Source organism: Silurus meridionalis, chromosome 5 (genome assembly GCF_014805685.1).
Source record: "Silurus meridionalis isolate SWU-2019-XX chromosome 5, ASM1480568v1, whole genome shotgun sequence".
Classification (NCBI taxonomy): Eukaryota; Metazoa; Chordata; class Actinopteri; order Siluriformes; family Siluridae; genus Silurus; species Silurus meridionalis.
In genome coordinates, this window is record NC_060888.1 from 9,063,705 (window position 1) to 9,090,307 (window position 26,603).

Genomic DNA, 26,603 nt, shown 5'->3' on the forward strand with positions numbered 1-26,603 from the left:
TTATTTCTATAGGAATAGACAGTCTCCTGTATTCCCCTCTACAGAACAGTAAATTCCAGATGGCCCACACAAGCCAAATCATGGTACAAAATCATTTCCGAAAGGACGAGAGACGGGTGTGTTAGATGTCCGTCAGTCACCAAGCTGTAGCACAACAGAGCCTGGTTCCAAAATTTTATATTAATTCAGTCTTGTATATAAAAAACCCACCCTTCACTTGCTGTTAACTGTTTATTAACTTTATCTACCAGCGGTTCTGTGCAAATTCTAAGTTATGTGGATCCCTTACAGCAAACACAACTGTCATGTCATTCATGCAGGTGTTTACCTTAGCTGAACACACTGCTGTTGCCACAGCAAGTTCATCATTTAAAACGCTTTCAAACACAGGCTCATAGATCTACCATGAACATAAACATTTTATATGTGGCTAAAAAAAGGAACATCTTGAACATTGCGTGCTGTTCCCTTCAGTCCAAAAGCCAGAGCAAAGAATTGAACATATTCAGAGAATACTGTAGTGTGAAATGAGCTTCTCCAGTGCTGAATGAACACCTATATGATGAACACCTACAGCATTCGACTATTCTGGGGTCTCCAGCACATTCATAATCGGTAAGGCTGAACCTCCAGTGCTGAATGAACATCTATATGATCGCACTCACATCTACAGTGCTAAATGAACATCTATATGATCGCATTGACATCTACAATACCTACAGCTTTAGACTATTCTAGGGTCTATAGCTGGACACATGAACACTGCTGGAGACTGTGCACTGGTTGAACACTCAACACGTTCATAAATACATCAATGAGGCTGAACCGGAGCTCTTTATCTGTACTGAGCCGTGGTCATAAACCATCTCCGTCAGCTCTGATCTTTCTCTTCCCACGCAATTACCTCCTCACGCACACACACGCACATACATGCACATACAGTTCCCAAAGCAATTGAACAAGGAAATGAGGGCGCGCACCTCAAGGCTCGCGCTCGCCGTTTTCACAGTGGTACAGTAAATGCGTGCTTCGGTTTTGAGCTCGTGCCTGTGCGTGTCTTACCTGTAAGCGGTTTGGGTGCACTATTCCCCATTACTTTGTGCGATCGGTTTCCTCTTGTGCCAAGTGGATCCAGACGCTTCCTCGCGCTTCCATCTAGGAGTGAAGGTCACGAGCGGATCGGCGCACCGTTAACGCCGAGCGCGTACTCATGAAGCTGAGGAGCGCCTCCGCTTTCCTTCCCATCTTCATGTGCTAGTGTGGAGAGAGCAGCTCTTCTCTCAGTTCACCCTTATTGGCGCACTGCCTTCTTCTTCTCCTCCTCCTCCTCCCCCGCACCTTCCCTTCAAATCTTTTTAACAACTTTAAAGCAATACGCACTACACACCACCCTCACGCGCTGAGCACCGTGGAGCTGCACCGGTATTTATTTATAATGCATCGGTAATGCATTATAATAAAAAAATATATAATTGGTCTATACAGTATTGGTGACGAACACCCCCGAAATAAATAAATAAATAAATAAATAAATAAATAAATAAATAAATAAATAATACAACACAATGCAAATTGTAAGGCACATACTGTAGATATGTAGATAATGTGCAAGAACGTGAGGTAGTTCCAACGCGACTAATACTACTACTACACAAGATCAGCTACTGATGCTAGGAATACACATAATAATAATAATAATAATAATAATAATAATAATAATAATAATGATGATGATGATGATGATGATGATGATGATAATGATTCCAATGTGCTCTATACCTGATTCGGTCTTGACAATAGGACAAATGCGACAAAAAGGTGACTCATTATACAGTGTTTTATACTATAAATCATTTAAACTATCATTTCTACATATAGATACATATAGTGGCTTCACACTGCACTTATTAATGGCTATTTTAATAAACCAGTACACAGAAATAAATATGTTCAAAAATAATACAAGCTGTTTGAATTATTTTAATAGTTTTAATCACAACCTGGATGCTTTGTTGCACCACGATAATTATCAACCCACACGTGAGCTCGAAGCACAGCTGTAATAAGTAGATTACTCTTTTGCTCTGACAACTAGATTATTTATTCATATTCAGCATTATTTATATAATAGCCAGGTTAAATGTGGTTTTGGAGCCTATCCCAGGAACACTTGGTGCAAGGTGAGAGAATTCACCCTGTATGGAACACTAGACCGTTGCACAGCACAAAGCACAAAAGGAATATACGCTTTTATTAACAACTACAAGGAACTGAGATAAGTTGATGTGCCTGCATTGTGAGGAAAACCGGAGAACATGGAGGCACCCTAAATGAGGCACCCCACATTTATGCATACGTGAAACCATTGTAACGTATTTCATCCAAATCAGTACCAGTATATAAGTATATCAGTATGAGTATATTAGTATACTACTACAGTAAATTAATGCCATTATGTGACAATTTGTGTTACAGCAAGTTTCCAGGAACAAACAGCAAATGTCTAATACTTTGTCTCATACTTAGGTATTGCCATTCGCACTCAAAGCAACCATGTCTAATATATAGTTCTCTGATCAGCTTTTGCTTGATTACAATCAATGCCTGTGCTGCCCAGAAAATTTGGGATTTGGACTTTAATTTAGTTGTTGTGAATTGCCAGGCTGTTACGTATGCCCATGTCACAATTGTAAAAGTAACATCTGTCGTGTCACATTCACCATAACCAGCATGTGTTGGCTTTTTGCTTCTTGCCCTGAAATTGCTAACAGCAGTGACTTTTAATAGTTGGATTTTTGGAATGGAGACAAACCTCTACTAAGATATATAGACCAGCAGCCTTTCAAGGAGGGAGCTCTAAAAGACAATAGCTAACAATAACTTAAAGGGCAGATCATGACTAAGAAAAAATACGTTTGATGTTTTATGCTCTCCAAAAGCTTGTTAAGAATGGTGGACATTTTTGGGAATTACACAAGCCCTTTATAAGGAAATTCCCTGCTCCCCACCCCAGCCCCCATCCCATCCTTCCTTGACTGCTTTTGCAAGCTGTTTCCTGTCTTCTAAGCTGAAACCATCTCTGAGGAGCTCTGTCCAAACAGTCCAGGCCCATCATTGCAGGCCACAGGCCAACGTCTGTCCAAAGTGTCTGCAGGGAGTCTACACTCACCATAAATCCAGCATGTCACCAAGCATGCTTGCATAGATGGTTACGAGAGTAGTGTCTTTTTCATATTCACACAAATGGAATAACACCTAGTGCCTTTAAATTCGGTCCACACCAGTTGATTTAATAGGGAGATTTATGACCTGTCTCAAAACCAAAGCAAAAGAAATCGGTAAGACACAGATTTTATTTCCAAATATTCTTCCTAATTCAAGCCTAGGGAAGTGTTGGCAGTACTGCATACAAATAGGTGGAAGCCATTCTCTTTAGGCTTTCACTGTATATATTGGCAGACCACACTGTTATAAATTAGACAAACATTCCATTAGCAAACATTGTACTTTCTGTGGAGTCTTTCTGTAAATATGGCTTATCAACACTTTCAGCACATCAGCTGCTCCCAATTTCCAAGATGAAGCTGATGCAGTTGGTCTAATGAAAAGATGGCCTAGACAAATTTGCCGACAGTTTTGAGCTTTTCGCATTCAACAGAAAAACATAGTTCGTCCAGGGTTTGCCCAGGAAAACAAACTAGAGCAGTATAAACAAACAAATAAACAAACAAACAAACAAACAAACAAACAAATAAATAAATAAATAAATAAATAAATAAAAAGGGATTTATGGAATTTTTTAGGCATTCTCAAAGGTTCTTAGCTTCCAAAGAGGATTCCACTAGTAACCCTCCAGTGAAGTGAAATTCTTTGACATGTTTGTCATGGTTTGAAAAGAAAGGGCGGCTATATCCATAGGGATTACACAGGAAGCGCACGTCAGGCACCAATTGTGACCACTGTACTGGCCATAATGTAAACAATATAACACAAGCACTGCAGCTGTTCACTGTGGTTCAATGCTGTACCATCAGTGTAACAGGATGTATAATGCTGATAAGCTGCCTTTAAAAATCTACGTTAGAAGTAAGAGGTTTTGGCATCCTGACTCTAAACACAGCAGCGCATCCAAGCATACTCAATAGACACAGTAAAATTACTGGCAATAAATTACCTTCTGCAGAGTTGAGTGGTCTCCTACAGAGTTTTATTTGATGGTTTTCAACTCCACAGGCATTAGTTTAACACAGCGCAAACCCAATCACCACACAATAATGAGAAAATGGTTTCCATTATCTTTGAATGGTACCATATTCCATGCTTGATTGAGACCTGAATTTTAAGCATTTTTTATTCAAGTTCATTATTTATCTGCTCTTCTATCAGAACTGTTACCAGCACCACTAAGCCTTTGATAGACAGGTGTCAAAATCCTTACAATAATAAACAATTTACAATAACAACTTTTTTTGTAAAATAAATAAATAAATAAATAAATAAATTTAACAAAATGGTACCAAAACAATTCATTGCTAATGAAGCACTGTTTTTCTAAGTGATGGAGCTGTCAAAATGTGCTCAAAAGCTTGCTCTATCATATCGTCCTTGGACTTCAAAGTGTTAGATTTGCAGTCTTCTGATTTCTGCTTGGTTTCCAAGGCACTGATGAAATGCTAAGCAGATGGCCGATTGGGAGGATTGCATGTGGTTGTCTGAGTGGTGAGGGAACTTTTGTCCAAAACCCCAACTAGCAGATCTAATGGCAAAGTGAGTCATAAGCACGCTCTGAGAGGACCGTTTTCATTAGACACATGTGCAAAAACCTCTAGTAGAATTTATTTTCTAAATCTAATTAGCAAAAGAAATCCATGCAACATGACTTCATTCTGACTTGCTATCTGAGAAACGAAGTACATTTAGGACATGTTTACAGACTGAGCAAGACCGTGTTTTATAATTTCGTTCATGCTATATTGAGTAGTTATCTATTGTAATACTGTCTATGGAAAAATTCCAAACAGCATATTCGTCTAATTAGAGTTTTGTGCAAGTGAAATGAATGAGGTCCCGATCAGATTTTCTCTCCTTTTTTGATACCAGGTTTGAAATCAGAGCTCTGACTAGAATTGGATTCCCTATAATGAGTTGATTCTGTCATCCAAGAGTTACCAAGGCAAGTATTCTTGGCTTCTGCTGAAACTGGGGTGATGACATTTAAAAAAAAACATTGCAAAAATTCATTTTAAAAAGCTGTGTTTTTGTTTATGTGCTTGATATGTGCTGTATTCGACAATCAAAAATCCATCACTGATTCATATTTTTTTACCTTTTCTAAAATTTATTTAGAATGTGATTGCATAGAATGCGTTTTCTTAGAAGTTGTACTCAAATTATTTGAAAAATAATAACACTCAATGCAACAAGCAATAACTTGTCCAATGTGTGATCTGCTTAGATAAATCAACATGAGATGACATTCTTGGCTCATTGGAGGTAAGTCCTTGCTTGTAACAGTATTTGAATAACTGAAAACAGCCAATAACACTACATAAAGCTTGACATAGTAAAAACAGAAATATGGGAAACAGTTTGCTCTGTGTGGTTACTATTTTTCCCATTCCATGGCTGCTCCTGCCAACAGGTCTCAGAACAGGGGGGCTTTGTCTTTAACAGATGTAGACCACTGGCCTCATTTCCCCCAGCTGTGCTATTGTGCTTGCATTCTCTGGCAAGACAAACGGATGCGCAGCTACCTAAGCGTAAGGAAATGCATGTAACCATGTAAAAAGAGAACAACAAACGTGCTCTTCTTTGTCTGAGGGACCATGTTTTGAGAGGGACACAGAACATTTAGTATTCATATTTCATTAATGATCCTTATGTTTCTGAAAGACACAGAAACATTATGTGGTACAGTGTAGACAGATATTGCATCAAGAATAGGGTCAATATAGAAGCCGTATTAGTATCTACAGTGCATCCAGAAAGTATTCACAGTGCTTTTAAACCACATATTATGTTACAGTCTTAATGGATTGAAATGGATTAAATTAATTAATTACTTCAAATTTTTACAAACAATACACCATAATGACAATGTGAAAGAAGTTTGTTTAAAATCGTTTGCAAATTAAACAATAAAATAAAATAAAAAATCCAGTCACTGCCATGGCACTCAAAATTGAGCTCAGGTGCATCCTGTTTTCACTGATCATCCTTGAGATTTTTCTACAACTTGATTAGAGTCCACTTGTGGTAAATGCAGTTCATTGGACATGTTTTTTGAAAGGCACACACCTGTCTTTATAAGGTCCCACAGTAACACTGCATGCCAAGTGTACAAACCAAGCCATGAAGTCCAAGGAATTGTCTGTTTATATCGAAGCAAAGATACTGCAAAGATTCTGTACCCTTCTGGGGAAGGGTACAGAAATTTCTGCAGCATTAAAGGTCTTAATAAGCACAGTGGCCTCCATCATATGTAAATGGAAGAAGTTGGGAACAACCAGGATTTTTCCTGAAGCAAGCCACCCACCCAGAGTGATCGGGGGAGAAGGGCCTTAGTCAGAGAGGTGACCAAGAACCTGTTGGTCACTCTAAAAAAGCTCCAGTGTTTCTCTGTGGAGAGAGGAGAACCTTCCAGAAGAACAACCATCTCTGCAGCACTCCACCAATCAGGCCTGTATGGTAGAGTGGCCAGATGAAAGCCACTCCTCAGAAAAGCCACATGACAACCCGTCTGGAGTTTGCCTAAAAGCACCTGAAAGACTCTCAAACAATTAGAAACAAAGATTGACCTTTTTCGCCTGAATGCCAAGCGTTATGACTGGAGGAAACCAGGCACCGCTCATCACCTAGCCAATACCATCTATACAGTAAAGCATGGCGGTGGCAGCATCATGCTGTGGGGATGTTTTTCAGCAACAGGAACTGAGAGACTAGTCAGGATTGAGGGGAAGATAGATGCAGCAATGTACAATGACATCCTTGATAAAAGCCTGTTCCAAAGCACTCTAGAGCTCAGACTGGGGCAACAGTTCATCTTCCAACAGGACAACTACCCTAAGCACACAGCCAAGATAACAAAGGAGTGGCTACAATGGCAGTGCACCAACGCTCCACATCCACCCTGATGGAGCTTGAGAGGTCCTGCAAAGAAGAAAGGGAGAAACTGCCCAAAAATAGATGTGCCAAGCTTGTAGCATCGTACTCAAAAGACTTGAGGCTGTAATGGTGCTAAAGGTGCTTCAACAAACTATTGAGCAAAGGCTGTGAATACTTATGTACGTGAATTTCTTTGTAATAAATTTGCAAAGATTTCAAACACACTCACATTGTCATTATGGGGTATTGTTTGTAAACCTTTATTTATATAATCCATTTTGGAATAAGGTTGTAACATAACAAAATGTGGAAAAAATTAAGCGCCATAAATGCTGTGAATACACTGTAAAACCTGGCTAAATAGTTACTTTATAATATAGTTACAAAATGATAAACAGTTACATAATACTTATTGATAGTTAAAAGTCATTCACATGCTTTATTAAAACCCAGAGTATTAAGACTATGATTTATTTTAAGAATGAGGTTATATACTGAAATTTTAAGAAATGTCCAGCATAGGTGAACAATTCTAGCATTGTACAGTATATGTAGAAAATATTAACTAATACTAAATTATAAACTGTCCATAAACCCTCGATTTATTACATTCAAAGACTCTCTGGACCTTTTAATAGAAACTGCTTAATCCTGCAATTATCCAATGATGCAAAAGTGGAAACTGAATCTACAGTATGCAAAAATCATTTAAACTGCACAGTTTGGACAAAGTTGGACAAGCATGGTTTGGTCTTTTCCAATTTTTTAATATCCAAGGGAAGTGAGCCAGTGGCCATTGTAGCTTAAGATTCCTTTTCTCTGATATACAGGTATCCAGGATATAGAAATGTACTGTATGTAAAATGAAATCAAGATTTTTAAAAAGTGTAATACAATAAAAATCTAAATAACAAAAAAAATATAGCTTTAATTAGGTGAATTGTTAAAAACAAAAAAAAATCTTCCATTATGGAGCAATGTTTGCACCATGAATCAAAATCAGAACTGAAACAAGATTAAAAAGGAACTAAAGTAAAACAGGACTCTCCACCAGTAATCTCTAAAAACAACTTGTCACAAAAAGAAAATAATACGTGTGGCTAGGTGAAACCTAGTTTACATATATATATATATATATGTAGACGAAGATCGACCCATAAAAGAAGAAATAACCACTCTCAGAAACTGTCATTTTACATAAATGCATTTCGGAGTTCAAGTGGCAGATATATTTTAACATCCACTGTTCAAAGGAATCTGCATGAGTTGGACCAGAGAGTGAAGGAAAAGCAGCCAACAAGCACTAAACACCTCTGGGAACTCATCAAGATTGTTGGAAAACCATTCCAGGTGTTCAAAGCAAAAGGTAGCATATTCTTTCAAATTTTGTATGTCTTTAGTATTAATGTAGAATGTTGAAAAAAGAAAAGAAAGAAAACACACACACACACACACACACACACACACACACACACACACACACACACACACACACACATTATATAGTATATATTTTTTACACATTTACACATAGGCCTTCAATGGTGTCCTACATGAATCAATCCACCTCTAAAAATGTATATTATAAAGAAATGTAGTATAACAGAGTGCTGCGTCACAGGTATCTCATGCAGTAAGAATGAAAAGCATTACTTAAGCAAGAAACAATGATCACAATTAGAATAAGTCTTATTTCACTGCAGCCACAGCTGTGCCACCTGCATACATTATCTCTAGCAGAAGCATCAATATTAAGTACATCTGTGACCAAATCAATTTGTTCTCCTTTGTCAGCCATTGTGGAAGAAAAAAAAAACAAGTATTAAATCCACATGATTATATTTGAGCTTGTGCAGTACAGATGCAGTTTATGAGTCTCTGACCATCCAATCAAAGGAAGTGAAAATGTAGATGTTATTGTGTGCCTGCTAGATGGGAACTTAAAATCTGATAGATCAAAATAACAGCTTCAAGCAGCATGTACTTTAAGGCTGCAGGTGCCCACACTGCTGATTCTGTACACCTCATGGCAGATTCCTTTGATGTGGGCAACATGTGATGGTATGGCTGAAATTTGATTGGAGAGAAACTCCAACATAACAGACACTCTTATAAGCAGCGCACTCAATAGAAACAGTATAAAATTAGGAGAATAGATTATTCAGAATTAATTTTTATTTTCAGATTATTCAGAATTTGGGCAAAAATATATTAAAACATAAGTCAGTTATTTGGGGTGTGTGGGGGGTATTTAACCGTTTGTTTCTTTCTGTTTCTTTCTCTAGAGTATATGTTTTTTAGCAGTTTGTGTATGGTTATTTTTTATGGTCACCTTTAGTGTAACAGAACTTACCTGTTTGTATTTTTTTTTTAAGTCTTCTATAAACAAATGCAAATGTATTTGATCTCTCAAGAGGCATCTGTTGCCCACAATGGCTATGAAGGCTTAGTTATATATTTGAAAAATGCCATGGGATGCTAAAACCCAGTCAGCAATAAAACAGGAATTAGAAATAGAACAGGGCAGTCATTAAAGTTGGATTGTAAAATAAAAAACCTTGGTTGAAATATCTCAGATATGTACTCACATAAAAGCTGATATAAATATGTCGCTAGTACAAAGATGTGCAGTTACACCATAATAAATCTAAAGTACTGTTGTGATGGGGTGGTTCAGTGGTAAATATAAACTAATGAAACAGTTAAAAAGAAAGCCATAAGACATCATTACTTTTTACAGCACAGTTCAGGAACTGTGCTTTTAAACTATTTGGAGCAGTGTGATCCCACCATCAATGTTCAACTCTTAAAATGGGAATTCAAAATGGTGCCAAGGAGATGTGGTATGGGGTGACAATCCCAAAAGTGTTATTTCAGCGGTTAGGAGCAGGTCTGCAGGATTTCTTGTGGTTAACCATTTGGTGCTACTATTCTCCTTTCCCTCTTCATAAATCCCTTTAACTCTGTAAGTCTGTTTTTCAACAATAAGTGTATTACTGTTTAATCTACCATAGTATTAAGCTGCATTATCTATACTGCAACAGCAGGTTATGACCAGAACACTGTGTAAGGAAGGGGTAGAGCATAGAGGTAAGTTAACTATAACCTGAAAACTCTGAACAGGAAAAACAATACAAAAAAGAATTCTTTGCAATAATGTATTGTACCCTGACTCACACAGAAATAATATTACTTGGAATTTTATTCTCTGTGTATAAAAAATCTATCACATCATGTTTTATTTCTTTATTAATACACATATATGGCCTCCTTTATGTTATGATCATACATCACCACAGGAGTTGCTTAGTATAGCATACACTGGGAACAATAAGATTAGCCAATCATGTTGTTCAACATATTTATCAATTGAACATGGATCAATAAAAACAATATGGTATTTTGCAGCAAAATATTTTTAGCTTCAACCCAAACCCAGGCCAGCAGTGTCTCTCTAGAAGTGAATTAGTGTTCAGGTTAAAAAAAATTGGCTCTAGTAATACACTAGTAATATAGGAGCATCTTTTCTAGCCAAACAAAATTATCAAAAGTTCACTGACAGAATGGCACAGGCCTGTCAAGCCAAATAAACACGTACATGCTAAATCTTTTGCTGATATAAATCGTAGGTACAATAACTAGCTGGTTCTGCATAATCCTAAAATCCTAAGAAAACTGTAATAAACTTACTAAGCATCCCTTTAATATTTCTCATCACATTTCATCAGTAAAGCGATAATGAGTTACACATTTAGACTTTAAGGCTACTATTTAAAAACCTATTTTATCAGCTAAAATTAGGTTAAAACACTTCAAAGGCAATAGAGAATGCATGTAACATGCTGTGTGGAGTTTCTCATGTCATCTGTCTTGTTTTAAGTTCTACCGCCCATGAACAATCACAAAATAGCATTAATGTTTTAGCTGCCTCTCAAAGCCCTTAGGTCAAATGCCGGCAGATTGTAGGCAAAACGAGACTACTACTGCTATTATTAACTATGGCTGCAATTATTATCTAATGGCTCCAAACTATGCATATGATCAAAAACACTTAAACACTGTTAAGCGAAAAAAGAATATTGCAGTGCTGTTTGTTTTTGAAGAATACAAGCACTTTCCTTCTAGCAAGGTTGATGTGATTACATAATGGAATGACTGATGAAAGTTGTCAGTAGCTTAAAAGGACTGCCGGTGCATATATAAGCAGTGAACTGTAACTACAATATGAGGACACAAATGTCTCTCTGGCTTTGTGTTAAGTAAGGATGCACTCATCACACTTTTTTTTAAATATGATATCAATATTAGAGCTTGTGATACTGGCTGATGCAGTCTAGCCAATGCTGTTTAAAATCACACACCCACACATATTCAAAGCATACAATACATCGGCTCATCAGTACAGACCAATGATGCCAAATATGCTGCAATACCAGTCCAGCTTTTCAATCATCCCTCATACTAAGTACAAACTGAGACAAGCCCCAAGCGGTGGTTCATCACACAATGCAGATTTGTTTTTGCAATGCCATATATCTATAATCTGCTTGATAAAGTTATTGTCCATAAGACTGTCAGCTGTGCAACCTGGAGGCCAGTAAGACTTGACCCTTTAAGGTCAAGGGGCAACCAGTTGTATGACCCAACACAAACAACAAGTGGCAGCCAAAAACTTAATGACACAGATTCCAGCACTCCTATTAATGAATTATGTTCTGCTGACTATCATGAGGGGGTGAAAAGGTGGGGGGATTACTATAAAACTGCATGAGGTTCCAAATGTGTGAATGGTGACTGGGTATGTCTGAGGGAACTTTAACACAAAAGTATCAAGAAATGTTATACTGTTGTTTCAGGAACCTCCACTTCTACAAACCAGTGGAATGTAGCCATGTGTTATAAACAAGGCTTACGCATTATAAGATTTAATGAGAGCCATATGAATTTAAGATTAATGAGAGGTGAATTCAATCTTTCAGTAATCCAGTCAGAGGCCAGGCAAACCCTGCTTACCATGTCTGCAACATCTCATCATACTGTGGGCTGTTTTAAAAGTGAGTCAGCCTTTATTGCCTTAAACCTCCATGCCCTGTATGGAGGAAAAGAAGGCAACTTTGCACGGTCACACAAAAATTTGCAGTAGTTTCGGTTAAGATTCTATGAACCGTACACATTTGGTCATTTGGAAGATGACCTAATGTGACTAAACAAACATGGCAGATTTGAAACTATACCTGTAGCTGCTTTTTGCAATTGAGATTTAAATGTGCTATTTAATATTGTTTTGGGTTTTTTTGGAAGTTCTTGCATGTGAACAATATTCCTGTTAATCTATCTACTTCCTGTCTACTATATTAACCTAATTGCAATCAACTAAAGAAATGTCAACATCCTTTATGAAAACTAATGTATAATTTATAATTAATATACCTGATATAATTTCAATATAATAAAGCTTGAGCAAATGGGGATGCTGTACATTTTTATTTTCACATAATACTTTCTTCTAATAAAAAATGCGTCACTGAATTATTATTTTTTTTTTTTGTTACATCTGTGGCATCCCGAACAATTAATAGTTAGTAAAGCCTAAAGTGAACAGAATGGGACCTCAGCAAGTCTATCAAGGCTGAAGCATTTGTTGGACTTTATTTTGCAGACTGACATTTTCAAATCAAACCATAGGTTTTCAATAGGATTCAAATGGGACAATTAAAACATCAATTGCAATGTAATACCCCCCCGAAATGGTAATGATTTGGATATGCAGTAGGATTGGGGTTATTATTTGAAGTTTCTTGAAGCCGATTATTAATTGATCATTAATGTTTCTGCAGATTCTGAACAAAGTCTGTCACATATCGATTGGAGAGTAGTAAATCAAATCCTATTGTATCAGATACAGCACTAATGCCAAATCTGATGTTGTCCCCTCATCTGAAAGCCAGAGGTTAATACCCAGAGCCGTTGTCTTGAAACTTTGCAGAAATTGTTTTCCTAAACTTCTGCAACTTGTTTTTGAAACCAAATACTATTTGCTAAATAAAATAAAGAAATATTCATAATAATTGTCTAAGATGGAAGTGTCTTCAAATACCTGAAAACATGTTATCATTAGCTGTGATGCTTTTTTTTTTATTCATTCTCTTAAAGGGTGACAATAATTCTGGGGTTGACTGCATGAGTCACTGTTGGCCTTTTAGTGAAGGTCAGATTGAAAAAGCTTATGTTAAATACAAGTTTTAAGGGATCCACTAGACTGATGTTACTTGTCACTCACACACACACATACACACACACACACACAGCCATGCCCAGCTGCTCTGTCAAGTGCTATTTTAATACCCGCTTCAAACTAGCCCAGGGAGCCTTGTGGCATCTCCTCTACACAAGGTTAGCAACACCAAAAGAGCTGTTGCCAAAGCAAATGGGCCCCCTGGAGAGAGTGGCTATAGGGCTCTTAGAGGGGTCAAGACATTATAGGCTGCTTTTGGCCTACTGTTCTGGACACTGATTATTTACAGGCTCAGGGAAGGACACGATGAAAGACATTCATCGAGTTTACATGCTGATAAACCTACAAGTGACTTCAATAACCATAAGTGTGATCTAGGGCAGTGTACACATAAAACATGAACTAGAATTTGTATTACAACAGTGACCCCAAAACACCATATGCTGAAGTATGTCACATAAAAAATGTACGATTAGAGGGCCCCACATGACAGTTTATAAAGAACCATGCTTCATGAAGAAGTTCAGCTCCTGCCCTTTCCCCAGAAAAGCTTTATTCAAGTATCATCTGCTATAAACAGCATTTGAGTTAGATAACAATGGTATCTTATTGTAAATCACGTACAAATCACTTACTCGCTAAAAAATTCCAAATTTGCTTTTTTTTAATAAATCTATACATTTATGAATATTCTTCCTCCGTTTTTTTTGTCAAACAGGCCTTACTCTTTGAAAGTTAATGAGTAAAACACACACTTGCAGAAAAGCATGTAAACTTGCCTCTCATTTCACTTGTAAGAAGCGAAAAGACCTATTAGCATTTATATGATCACATCCTGTCCATTCCACTAGTCCATTTCTTCAGACATTATATTCTGTTTTTGTGAAAATGGGAACAGTCATTCGGATGTTCAAACATAGTGGAAAAGTGTACAGCTAATGAATAGAATTTCAGACAATTGCTATAATATTATAAGTTCTCATGCTCCTGACTGATGTCAACATTTTCTTTTTATTTTGCTAAAAGGAGGGAAATGGCAGTGGTAAATACAAATTTTAAGAAGAAGGAGGATCAAGGTGTTGGAAGGGGATGGTGTATATAGACAGCATCGAATAGTGGTCTATAGGATGACTTTGCAGGTAAAAAATAAGAGGAGGAGGGTGAGGCCTGAAAAAAGAATAAGATGGTGGAAACTGAAGGAGGAAGACTGTAGTGTGAGATTCAGGGAAGAGGCCAGACAGGGGTTCAGTGGTGGTGAAGAGGTGCTGGATGATTGGGCAACTACTGCAGAACTGATAAGATAGAAAGGTACTTGGTGTGACATCTGGAAAGAGAAAGGAAGCCAAAGATATGTGGTGATGTAATGAGGAAGTGCAGGAAAGCATAATGAGAAAAAGGTTGGCGAAACAGAATTGGGATCGGCAGAGAGATTAGAAAAGGAGTACAAGGAGATGCGGCAGCAGGTAAAGGGATGTAGCGAAAGCCAATTAAAAGGCTGTATGAGAAGTTGGACAGTAAGAAAGGAGAAAATGATTTGTACCGATTGGCCAGGCAGAGGGACCAAGATGAGAAGGATGTGATGCAAGTTAGAGCAACAAAAGATGCAGATGGAAATGTGTTGACTAGTAAAGAGAGTGTGTTGAAAAGATGGAGGGAGTATTTTGAGCAGCTGATGGATGAGGAAAATGAGAGAGAGAAAGTTGGATGATGTGGAAATGGTGAAGCAGGAAGTGGATAGGATTAGTGAGGAGGAAGTGAGAGCAGCGATTAAGAGGATGAAGAGTGGAAAGTCGGTTGGACCAGATGACATACCGGTAGAAGCATGAAGATTTTTAGAAGAGATGGCAGTGGAGTTTTTAAACAAATTGTTTAACAAAATTTTGGAAGGTGGGAGGATGCCTGAGGAATGGAGAAGGAGTGTGCTGGCACCGGTTTTTAAGAATAAGGGAGACCTGCAGACCTGCAGTAACTACTGGGGAATAAAGCTTTTCAGTCACACCATGAAGTTATGGGAAAGAGTAGTGGAAGCCAGGCTGAGAGAAGAGGTGACCATCTGTAAGAACAGTATGGTTTCATGCTGAGGAAGAGCACCACAGACACATTATTTGCTTTGAGAATGTTGATGGTGAAGGAAGAGGTCAGAAAGGTCAGAAAGAGTTGCATTGTGTGTTTGTGGATTTGGAGAAAGCGTACAACAGGGTGCCGAGAGAGGAGTTGTGGTATTGAATGAGGAAGTCAGGTGTGTCAGAGAAGTATGTGAGGGTGGTGCAGGACATGTATGAGTACAGTGTGACAGCAGTGAAATGTGCAGTAGGAACGACAGACTGGTTTAAGGTGGAGGTTGGACTGCATCAAGGATCGGCTATGAGCCCTTTTCTGTTTGCAGTGGTGATGGACAGGTGAACAAAGAAGGTCAGACAGGAGTCTCAATGGACTATTATGTTTGCGGATGATATTGTGATTTGTGGTGAGAGTAGGAAGCAGGTTGAGAAGAGCCTGGAGAGGTGAAGGTACGCGCTGGAGAAAAGGGGATTGAAAGTCGGTAGGAGAAAGACAGAGTACATGTGTGTGAATGAGATGGAGAGCAGTGGAGTGGTGCAGTTGCAGGGAGAAGAGGTGGTGAAGGTGGAGGAGTTTAAGTACCTGGGGTCAACAGTGCAAAGTAATGGAGAGTGTGTTAGAGAAGTAAAGAAAAGGGTGCAAGCAGGGTGGAGTGGGTGGAGAAGAGTGGCAGGAGTGATTTGTGATAGAAGAGTATCTGCAAGAGTGAAAGGGAAAGTTTATAGGACTGTGGTGAGACCTGCGATGTTGTATGGTTTAGAGACAGTGGCATTGACTAAAAAACAGGAGGTGGAGCTGGAGGTAGCAGAGCTGAAGATGCTGAGATTTTTATTGGGAGTAACAAGGAGAGACTGCGCATGTAGGATGATTTGGGGACAAAGTGAGAGAAGCCCGATTGAGATGGTTTGGACATGTGCAGAAGAGGGAAATGGGGTATATCGGTAGGAGAATGCTGAGGATGGAGCCACCAGGAAAAAGGATAGAGTAAGGCTCTGGTGAAGGAAGACATGCAGGTAGTTGGTTTGAAAGAGGCAGATGTAGAGGACAGAGTGGTATGGAGATGGATGATCAGCTGTGGTGACCACTAATGGGAGCAGCCAAAAGAATAAAAAGACTCTTTATGTCGATACACTTAAAGTCACATCCATCATGGACAATCACCCTGCATCATTAGAGGCCATCCTACCTCATAGTTTAAATGTCCTCCCTGATTTGTTCACTGGTTTCCTGTGCACACCTGTCTGTTTTTCCCAGGATGAAACTCTTTTTAGTTGCTTGACATTTGTATTGTACTGTGTTGTGGTGATAAAATAGTAATCTGCTGTTGTGGTCTATCAGTTAGATTCTTGGACTTCTTGTTCTTTTAACATTGCATTGGCTATTTCTTCAGTGTAAACGGTGTCAAAAATAACATTAATAAAGAGAACCTGCACATGCTTCCACCTACCTGGATCTGTTATAGAATTAAATTTTTTTGCAATATTTTTTTACATAGCCTTGTTTTTAAGGTGCTTCATTTTAAAATGCATAGGTATTAAGCATGCATAATAAACTATAAATTTACCGTTAATAATATGCACTCTGCACTCAGGGGGTGCAAATATTTTCCTATGGTCATACTTTTGAGAGGGTACAACTACAACATGATTTGCCTTTTATACATACTACAGGATATACATAAGATGTACGCATAATAGGATTCTAACAGCATTCTCATTTCGAAGTCTTTTTAGTTGCTATTAATGTGATGAAAGCCCTGTTTGACTGCTCTATATATCATTTGTTACTTTTTTCAGGTTATTGGCTTCTGAGCCAGTACGTGTAACTCCAATACAAAAGGTCAGTTCATACATAGGTCTTCCAAAAATAACGAATCCAAGAGTAGTGAGCACAATTTTCCTAGGACATTAGAAGAAACACAATGCCTATTGTGTAATTCACCAGTATTAGCGATAGTGTGCCATAAATTTTCTAGGGTAAATCCCGCACACCTTGCACACTGGCAGATGCGATCAGAAGCAAGGTCCAGTGCGCCAGTGGAAACCCCAAGGCAGCTCACTTATTTTCTTTTGATTAAATCTGATTATTTTGGCTCTCTCTCCTCCTAAACTCCAATCCAACACAAACAGCATTGTGAAGCCACCTTTTTCAGATTGGATCAAAAAAATGTCAGAGGAAGGCTCCGACATTTTTAGACAAAGCTAAAAGGGATTTTTTTTTTTTTTTGACTGAACTTTAGTTGATAGTCATGTTAATGGCATTAACATGTAGCTCAAGTGAGCTCCTCCTTCTACCATAGTGACAAGTAGAGATAGCAGTTCCACCCATTGTTAGTATATTGTTTATTTTCTCCCTGACAAATCTAACCGGAATGAACGATAGTGTGCCTCGGCTCTGGGTCACAGCGTATCACATAACCGTTTCCCAATGGAGACTGATTTAACGGGAAATGGTTGGCCATTTTGCTTTTCACCTCTAGCCCCTGAGTTTCTGCTGGCTTCCGTCCATCTGTGCCATTCTTTCCTTCTGCTTTCCACCCCTCGTAGTGTGTAGAGACACTTCCCGCGGCCCCTCACTTCTGAAGAGGGCACTGATACAGTACGAGTGCTAGCTGAGGACGCTATTTTGAGAGCTGTAAATATGGCAGCTTCCTCTCTGATAGTGGAACTAATAACCCAAAGGATCCTTTTACATTATTAACAACCAGCAGTGGGCTCAGTAAGCAGGCGCATGCTCCTCGGGCAGTGTCTACTTCAGCTGGACATGTGTCTGATGTAGTTTATACCGAGACTGATGAAAGCTGAACTCAGGCACTATTCACAATGTTTGCATGCTTTTTATGGCACTTAGTAGCTCTGGGTAAAGCATATGTTGTAAAACACACCATGTGTCCTCCCTGCTTAGATAAAAAGAAATAAAAAATAAGAACAGAAACTCTTTTAAACATTAAATCTCTTCGTATTCGATGTAAGTTAAGTTTAAGATAAGAGAAAAGTGTATGGTTTATATACTTTGACACTTCCTTTTGGAACTCACGTGCATTACCATTCTGTTATCCACAACATCCGCATGTGCAACTATGTGCTTCTGCATCACTTTCTACTGATCATAACACCATGTGAACTACTCAGCGCTTGCGTTTCGAGATGCAGATCCAACATAATTGATCATTAACAAAATAACTACTTGATCTGCTTGGCTAACACTCAAAGACTGTTGCAGATGTGAGTCATGTCTAGCTCGTCAAACAGGTCTGTAAGGAAAGCAGAGCCAAATCGTTGGCGCTCCCATATGAAGGCAAACAGAGCCATACTCATCAAACTCACAGGCCCCTTTAAATATTTAAGTGTTGTCAGCAAAGTGGATGTGTTGGCTAAATTTGAACGAGCAACAGCATTTGGGTGTGTAAATATCGTATAATAGCGGTGTGGGTTATTTTAAATATTTTATTACAACACAATGCTGTGAAAAATATGTTTACATCAGCACTCATTAGTTTTGTACACGTGTGGATAATATAAAGATAGATTTTAGACTTATATAATTTATACATGAGTACAAACAGAGCAAGAGTCTGTCTGTCTGTCTGTCTGTCTGTCTGTCTAACTCTTTGGACAATCCTGTTAATATTTGTTTTTTGATTGGAATGGGAATGATTAAGATTTAATAAGTTAATAAGTATAAGATATGCAATAGGACCAGGAGAATTTACCCATTGCATGTATTAGCAGTTGACAGGTAGCTCGATTCCACATGAATATTGAGAATCTGAAAGGAATAGCAAGTCACGCTATAAACATAAAATGACATGAACATAAAAATTAAATGTGCTGACTACATATTAAATCTAGCATTTAAGACATTTGGGACATAATTTCTAATCTTTTATAAGCAATTATATAGATGGTGCTTATTATCATAGTCACCACATTATACAGAATATCCAAGCTATCATAGTGTATCAAGCATCATTATATTTATTATTGCAATAAATAGCTTACATAATACTTTATATATTCCGTTTTATATATATATATATATATAATATGTGTGTGTGTGTGTGTGTGTGTGTGTGTGTGTGTGTGTGTGTGTGTGTGTAGCAAGTGATCAAATTGAGCGCCGTCACTAAATCACAGATGCCATCTAGTGGATATTAGTGACAACACAAGTTGAACAATTTCATGAATACTGCTCAGACCGAAGTGACAAATCTGCTTGGAACTACAAAAATAACTTATAATAACAAAATTGTGTGCACTTCTATAACTTGACACATGAGAAAATAAATAGACACTTATGAGTGATAAGGCTACTTTCCTACTGTCCATATTATTTTTAATTGAGTTAATAAAGTCAATAAAATAGAGTTGAGTGGCATTTAGGGGTCAGATGTCACCCTAGTATGTCATTAAAGTTTCTATTCTAGTGTTCCCACAAACTGAAAAGGTCCTGGGAATGGACATCTCCAGCAACACAGAAGCCAGTGGGTTCAGTATCCTGGGAGTAATACTTCCTGTCCCACTCCAAAAATATCTGGTACAACATGCAGTGTCTGCACAAACATTCCCATGAAAATGTGAACGACCTCATCTGGTTTTGTTCAGAAGAAAATACAGAAGACTTTGTTAAAGACTATAGGACTTATACAGACAGTATATGATGATATGAGGAACGTTTTAATGTTTTAATAATATTTTAAAGTCAATATTTTACATACTATTCAAGTATAGACAATAACAATATAGCAGTTAAGTGTATGAGGATATACTATAATTTCACTCATTAAAAAACTAAACTCTCATTTCCTGTAACAGTTATATAATACACTTAATTTTATTTTCTTTGAACTTGCTGCAGGAGTGAAGGATATTATTTATACAATGTATGGATACAATGTACAACCTGTCTCACACACACACACACACACACACATACATATGTTCTAGTAAATTGAAAATGAAAACACGTGTGTGTGTGTGTGTGTGTGTGTGTGTGTGCGTGCGTGCGTGCGTGTGTGTGTGTGTGTGTGTGTGTTTTAATTTCAACCAACCAGAACATGTTACTGTATATAGTAGTATGAGGTATACATGTCATTACAATGCAACAGACTACAGAAAGTGAAATCGTAGTACAAACCTGCAGTTTCAGTAGAATGTTATCATATAAATCATGTAAACAAAGCGGCTACAGTTTCATAACAAGCTTTCTGGATGATGAAGTGTAGGTTCTTGCATGTAATGCTGTGGGAATTTTGCAAAAGCAAAGCATGTGCTGCTGTTTAATGTATATGACAGCTGTTTAATGTTGACCAGGCTTGCCAATAACAATATACCACAATGAGCATAACCATATGGATTCATATCCTCATAGCACTAATGAAATGCACAAAATGAAACTATATGTTTTCTGTCCTTGGGACTGAAATTTGAAATGCATTAGTGCATGTCATCCTACACAAATAGAATATAGTGTATATGCTGAATACGAGCTACAGGTGTATTTCTTAGACTCATTTATTTGTCAGAGTGGTATTTGTGAGTTAAAAAAACAAAACAAAAACAAAGCAGAACTAACCTTGCCGGATGGAGGTCTGCCACTCAGATCTGTGCACTTCATTTGAGGGGATGAGCTGCTGAGGAAACAGAGATGACTCGTTGTTCCCCATAGTAAAGCCTTCTCTCGCATGCAAATGGTCAGACTACAGAATCGAGTCCTCAGGCTGCTGTTTCAGTGCTGTCACATTCCCGACTCGCACCCAGGGGGAAGCAAAGACTCACGTGACCGAGAGAGCAAACAGAAAAAAGCCCGCCCGCGTGCAGTTTGAAATGGTACAACAGATCCACGTGCGCGAAACGCGCTACATCGCCCAATGACGAGCCAGAGCGCGAGGGGAGCGGCTGGCGGGAAACACGCTTCCGGTTTTCCAGTAGCGCGCGCGCTCGCCACGCACACAAACACACACATACACCGTGGCAGTTACTATTGTTACACCTGATTAAAACGCTGATTAGCTAATGAGTGAACGGACCCTGTACTGTAAAATATATCTAAAATAACCAATTAATAAAAGGAAACTAATACAAGGAATGTATTATTTTTCTTCCGGCTTCTCCCATTAGGGGTCGCTACAGCGGATCACTCGTCTCCACACTACTCTGTGCTCCAAATCTGCCTCTTTTAAACCTGAGACTAATGGACTAAAGGAATTATTATAACCAATTAATTTAAACTAATACAAGGAATTAATATAACTAATTTATTCAAGGAATTAATAAAAGAAGGAAATATAACCAGTTAAACTAAGAAATTAATTTAACCCATTAATATAAGTAATCAATTAATACAAATAATTAATATAGGCTTGCAATCATAATGTTTACCTTCAGCCTAATACAAATGTAAATTACAAAATGTTTAGTGAGCTGCAACAAAATTCCACCAGGGGGCGCAGTTCACTAATATATCATAAGCACTTGCGCATTTCAGCTGTCCCTCTGTCCCTCACTCAGCTTTTCTGTTTCAGTCTTATCACTCTTAAAATTATTCTGCTTCTCTTACTATCTTTTGTGGGTTAGGGTTATTGTTGTTATCATGATAGATAGATAGATAGATAGATAGATAGATAGATAGATAGATAGATAGATAGATAGATAGATAGATAGATAGATAGATAGATAGATAGATAGATAGATAGATAGATAGATACAACTTCATTGTCATTGCAAAGTACAGGTACACAGCAAAGAAATGCAGTTTAACCCTAACCCTAGCAAATGTGCAATTGACAAGTGCAGATAAATATGTAGATCATATCTCATAGATCATGTCTTTGCACTGTTTTTGCCCTACTCCCCCCTCTCTCTCTCTCTCTCTCCAACTTTCTTTCTCTTTGCCTCTATTCTCCTCATAGAAGAAAAAAAATCTAAATTAATTAAATGTTTCTAATAATTAAACAGCATAATTTATTCAGAAATATCCTTGTAACGATGCTACCTATGCTCAAACACTTTGTACGCCACAACCTAGCTTATAATAGGTCTGTGTTCATGTCTTAAGCTTGTTTGAGGCACACACCATTAATGCCTAAAACACTTCTCATAGGATTTATCCAGTTATATTTTACATAAATCTGTCATTGTATGAATATGAATGATGCAATTAGTTATTGCTATGCTAAGTGAGTAAAAGTCAGTTGACAGCAACCATTTTAGGTTTGTAAGGGAAAGGAAAGAGACATGTGATGGAATGAGTCATGTTAACGTGCTATGGAAAGTAGTCACACTTTGAAAGATTCATTAGATATTTTCTTTCGATAAGTTTGCAGTATTATCACTGCCAATAGATTTGTGTTTTAATCCATGAGTCTTTTTTAGTAAACTGAGTTTGCTCGTGAAAGTCAAATGTTTTCCATCAATATTTCATACTAGTTGGTCAAACTTTTGGCAGGTGAAGATACTGAGGATCTTGGGTACAATTTTACAATATAATCAAAATATTTAAACATTAGTGAAATATACATCACTTACAGTTGAGGAATACAACAAGTGATATACGATGAAAATAAACATGAAAATTGCAAGGTTTTTCACTTTTTTTTTGAAGATTGTGATGCATTCGACTGTTTGGATGAAAGAGAACATCCTGTACTATAGTTACCATAGGGTAAGTCGTCACAATCACAATGTTTGGTAGCACGTGTCTAAATTTTGATGAAATTTGTTTTAAGACTTGAGTTGATCATAAGATGTATTATGTGTATACGCAACTAACGTCACCAATAATATCAAGGACCCATTGTTATGTTTGACCTGCTACCATAGACACCAACATTACAGTAATGTAAACCCCACACTGTTCATTTTATATGTGTCACATGTGTAACACGTGTAAAAGAACTACTATATTGTAAACCCGCACCTTGGATTTAATCAGGAAATATAATAATTGCACTGCCTCACTTACATTAGAAAGTCATACACTGCACAAACTGTATATTTAATGGCTTTATTTTTATTTATTACTAATTTCTTAATTTTATTTTTCTAGTTTCTATAGTTTTTCATATTTTTTAGCACCAGCAGACCATGACATAATTCCTTGTACATGTAACCCATGATACTTGGCAATAAAGATGATTCTGATTCTTATTATTAAGTTATTAAGCTTTAAATAATGAATAATTAATAAGTAGATGATGGTAAATTGTAATGTATTAAAATTGTAGTTGTGCCTATAATAAATAAATAAAATATATATTTTTTAATAAAATAAAAAATAAAATAAAATAAAATTTCTGTCCACTCAGCTCATTATATAGATTTATAAGTATTGTAACAAAACTATAAGAACATTGATAGCTTTTAATTATAACCATTTTGTTGAATTACATGTTAATGACGTTAAACTTAACAAAATATATAGATTTGTGCTTTTTTTCTTGATTGTCAGACAATGAGTCATAGTGATCATTGTTTTTATGTATCTGACCTGAAACTGACCTTTTGAATGACTTTTTTTAATGTTTTGCATATGATCACTTGAAAAAAAAAAACTTTTTAGGCCATAAACCGTATTACAAAACCATATTATAAAAGTGCTTTTTTTATGGCTTTTTTATATAAAAGTAATAAAAAGGAATTTAGTGTCGGCATTTACAACACAGTTGAATTCAAATAATGAAAAAATAATTATACATATGACATTATACAGTACATAAAGGAATTATAAACATGACAAAAATCTCTGAAATCTGAAACCTATCCGGTTGTCAACATAAAACCAAAACACCTTCATTATATAACTACATTGCCAAATTAAACGACTCTAAAGGTTGGAAATCTAGTTAGTTGAGTTTGAGGTTACTGACCTCTTCCTTCCTCTCTGTGGGTGTGAACACTGTTGCTTAATGCTGTTGAGTTGAGAAAATACACCACCTATAATTGGTTAACCTTTTACTTTAAGATTTTAAAAAGACCAAATAGTCTGTGTGTGAGTAAGGTTCTAGATGTGTGTAGGATAAGGTCCCCTATATTGAAAATCATACTGAAAAAAGGCGATCTTCCAAATGCCAAATAAGACCTTTGGCCATTTCATTTCGTTTACATTCATGATTGGTGTGTAAACACAAAAACACAAGAATGAGTAAGTCATGGTGTTGTCAATATCTTCACCTTGGGTAGTATTTTAGTAAACACCTTCTTCCTCTGTTGTCCAAGAGTAATGGAGAAGATTACATATATTTTCTTGAATATTTTACATTCGAACATGTACAGTATTTACAATAGTATTGTTATGATATATCTGGTTTTGCATGATTTGACATGTACATATGTAAGCAAAAAAAGTAAAAAAAAATTTAGCACTTACATCAAATCTAACAAGATTGAAAATCCTAATGCATACCTATGTACAACATAGATTTTCAAGACTGGAAAGCAGACAACAAAAATACTCTCAATCCTGCCTCTAAAAACTCTTCATTAAAACTCATAGAGCACAAGATTTATGATTTCACTTATTGTATTTGATAGCTTAAATTGTATATTAGCCGCTAGTGTACATTACAAGTCATCACACTCGAGGGACCTTGCACCTGAAGCTGTGTACTGATGATTTAAAGTAATATCGACCAATGTGAATAAAATGCAAAACAGTGTGTGCATTTAAAGGCAAACAATTTATAAACTAACACCCTGGGTACAAAGAGCAGCTGTGAAAATAGTTGTGGAGATTTTAATGCAATGGCCGAGTGTAGACATTTCCATGCACAGAAGGTTCACTAAGTATGATCAGCTGGCTGCTGTCACTGCCGGCGTTGGGCTAATTTGCAAAAAAAGAATAAATGAGCCTCTGAAGGTGCTCCTCTCTGTCACCCAAAGCAGGCTTTAGAAAAGATGTGTATGGCCAAACACTAAGTGCGCTATAGTTGTCACACTTTTCCCAAACGCCTTGCAGCTGCTCCCATTGTACTCAGAGAAGTGCCTGGCCAAGTGTTCACCCCAGACCCGCTGACAGGGATCAGTGAAGCTCACTGAGACCCTGTGCCTCTGACAATGGAGGACATTGATAATGACTCTACACAGCACAACATTACCACTGTGAAATTCCAATGCACAGTGTCACACAGGGTGGAGTGCCGCTACATATGGCCAGTTTGAATATGAAAGGGTCAGTCTGTTTCCCACATACATTTCACCACTGACAGCAACTTAATGTCTTCTGACCATATCATTGAATTTTCTGACCAGCTAAGACACAAGGTTATAATGGTTGTAGGTTAAAATAACAATTATTATTGTAAAAGATTAGATGCTCAAAACAAGATATTTGTGATATTGTAAATATGATCACTTCGAGATTTACTAGAAGCTTTGAAATTCAATTTAACAAAACATTCACCATGATAAACAATTTGTTTTATTATTATTATTATTATTATTATTATTATTATTTATACCTCTAGTATTCAGATTACCTCAATGTACAATTTCACCTCATAAAATTGTGTTAAAGGCATATGCACTGATTGTATCACACCTGTGCATTATTGGCTTATAACTATTAATTTAACTGCTTATTCACTAATAAAAATAATTTATTTATAAATTTTAATGCAAGTGAGTTCAAAAGAATGAGAATTTTGCCATTTCCTCTAGAAAGAAGGCAAATCAATGTATTAATTGAAGAAATAATGTGGGTAGTATTGTCACATCCTATAGGGTCCTGGGTTTGAACGGGATCTTGAGTTACTGTCTGTGCAGCATTTCCTATGTTCTCCCCGGGTTCTCCTGTTTTTATCCCACTGTATACATCTACAATTTACCATTTCCTCTAGAAAGAAGGCAAATCAATTCTTTATTGAAGATAAAAAATATCAGGAGCATTGCTGTGACACTGCTGCGTGGTCCTAAGTTTAAACCTGAGCTTGGTTTACTGCATGTCTGCATGGGTTTTCTTTGGGTTCTCTCATATCTTCCATTGTCCAGAAACATGCATTTTGGTTCATTGGCCACTCTAAATTGCTTTTAGGTGTGAATGAGGGTACAAATGTATGTGGGTGTGTGAGAACATCACATCTGGGGTGACTTACACCCTATCTGTTTATCAGAATCAGAATCAATATCATAAATAGCTTTATTACCAAGTATGCTTACACACAAGGAATTTGACTTGGCATCAGGAGCTTCCAGTGCAGGAGAAAGTA

The 26,603-nt window shown here is 37.1% G+C and overlaps 1 protein-coding gene across 4 annotated transcripts in view; it reads right to left on the reverse strand.

Moving 5' to 3' along the window:
• neurl1b (neuralized E3 ubiquitin protein ligase 1B) overlaps window positions 1-21,202 on the reverse strand; it is a 33,917-nt gene extending 12,715 nt beyond the window's left edge. For 2 of the 4 annotated variants that reach the window (XM_046849602.1, XM_046849601.1), the window contains exon 1: window positions 20,975-21,202. In XM_046849602.1, the coding sequence (XP_046705558.1) occupies window positions 20,975-21,065 (91 nt within the window). In that variant the 5' untranslated portion in view covers window positions 21,066-21,202. Of the gene's footprint in view, window positions 1-1,062; window positions 1,301-20,974 lie in introns of those variants that run through there. The other 2 variants (XM_046849604.1, XM_046849603.1) reach the window with 1 other exon arrangement.
• Window positions 21,203-26,603: the final 5,401 nt, after the last annotated feature.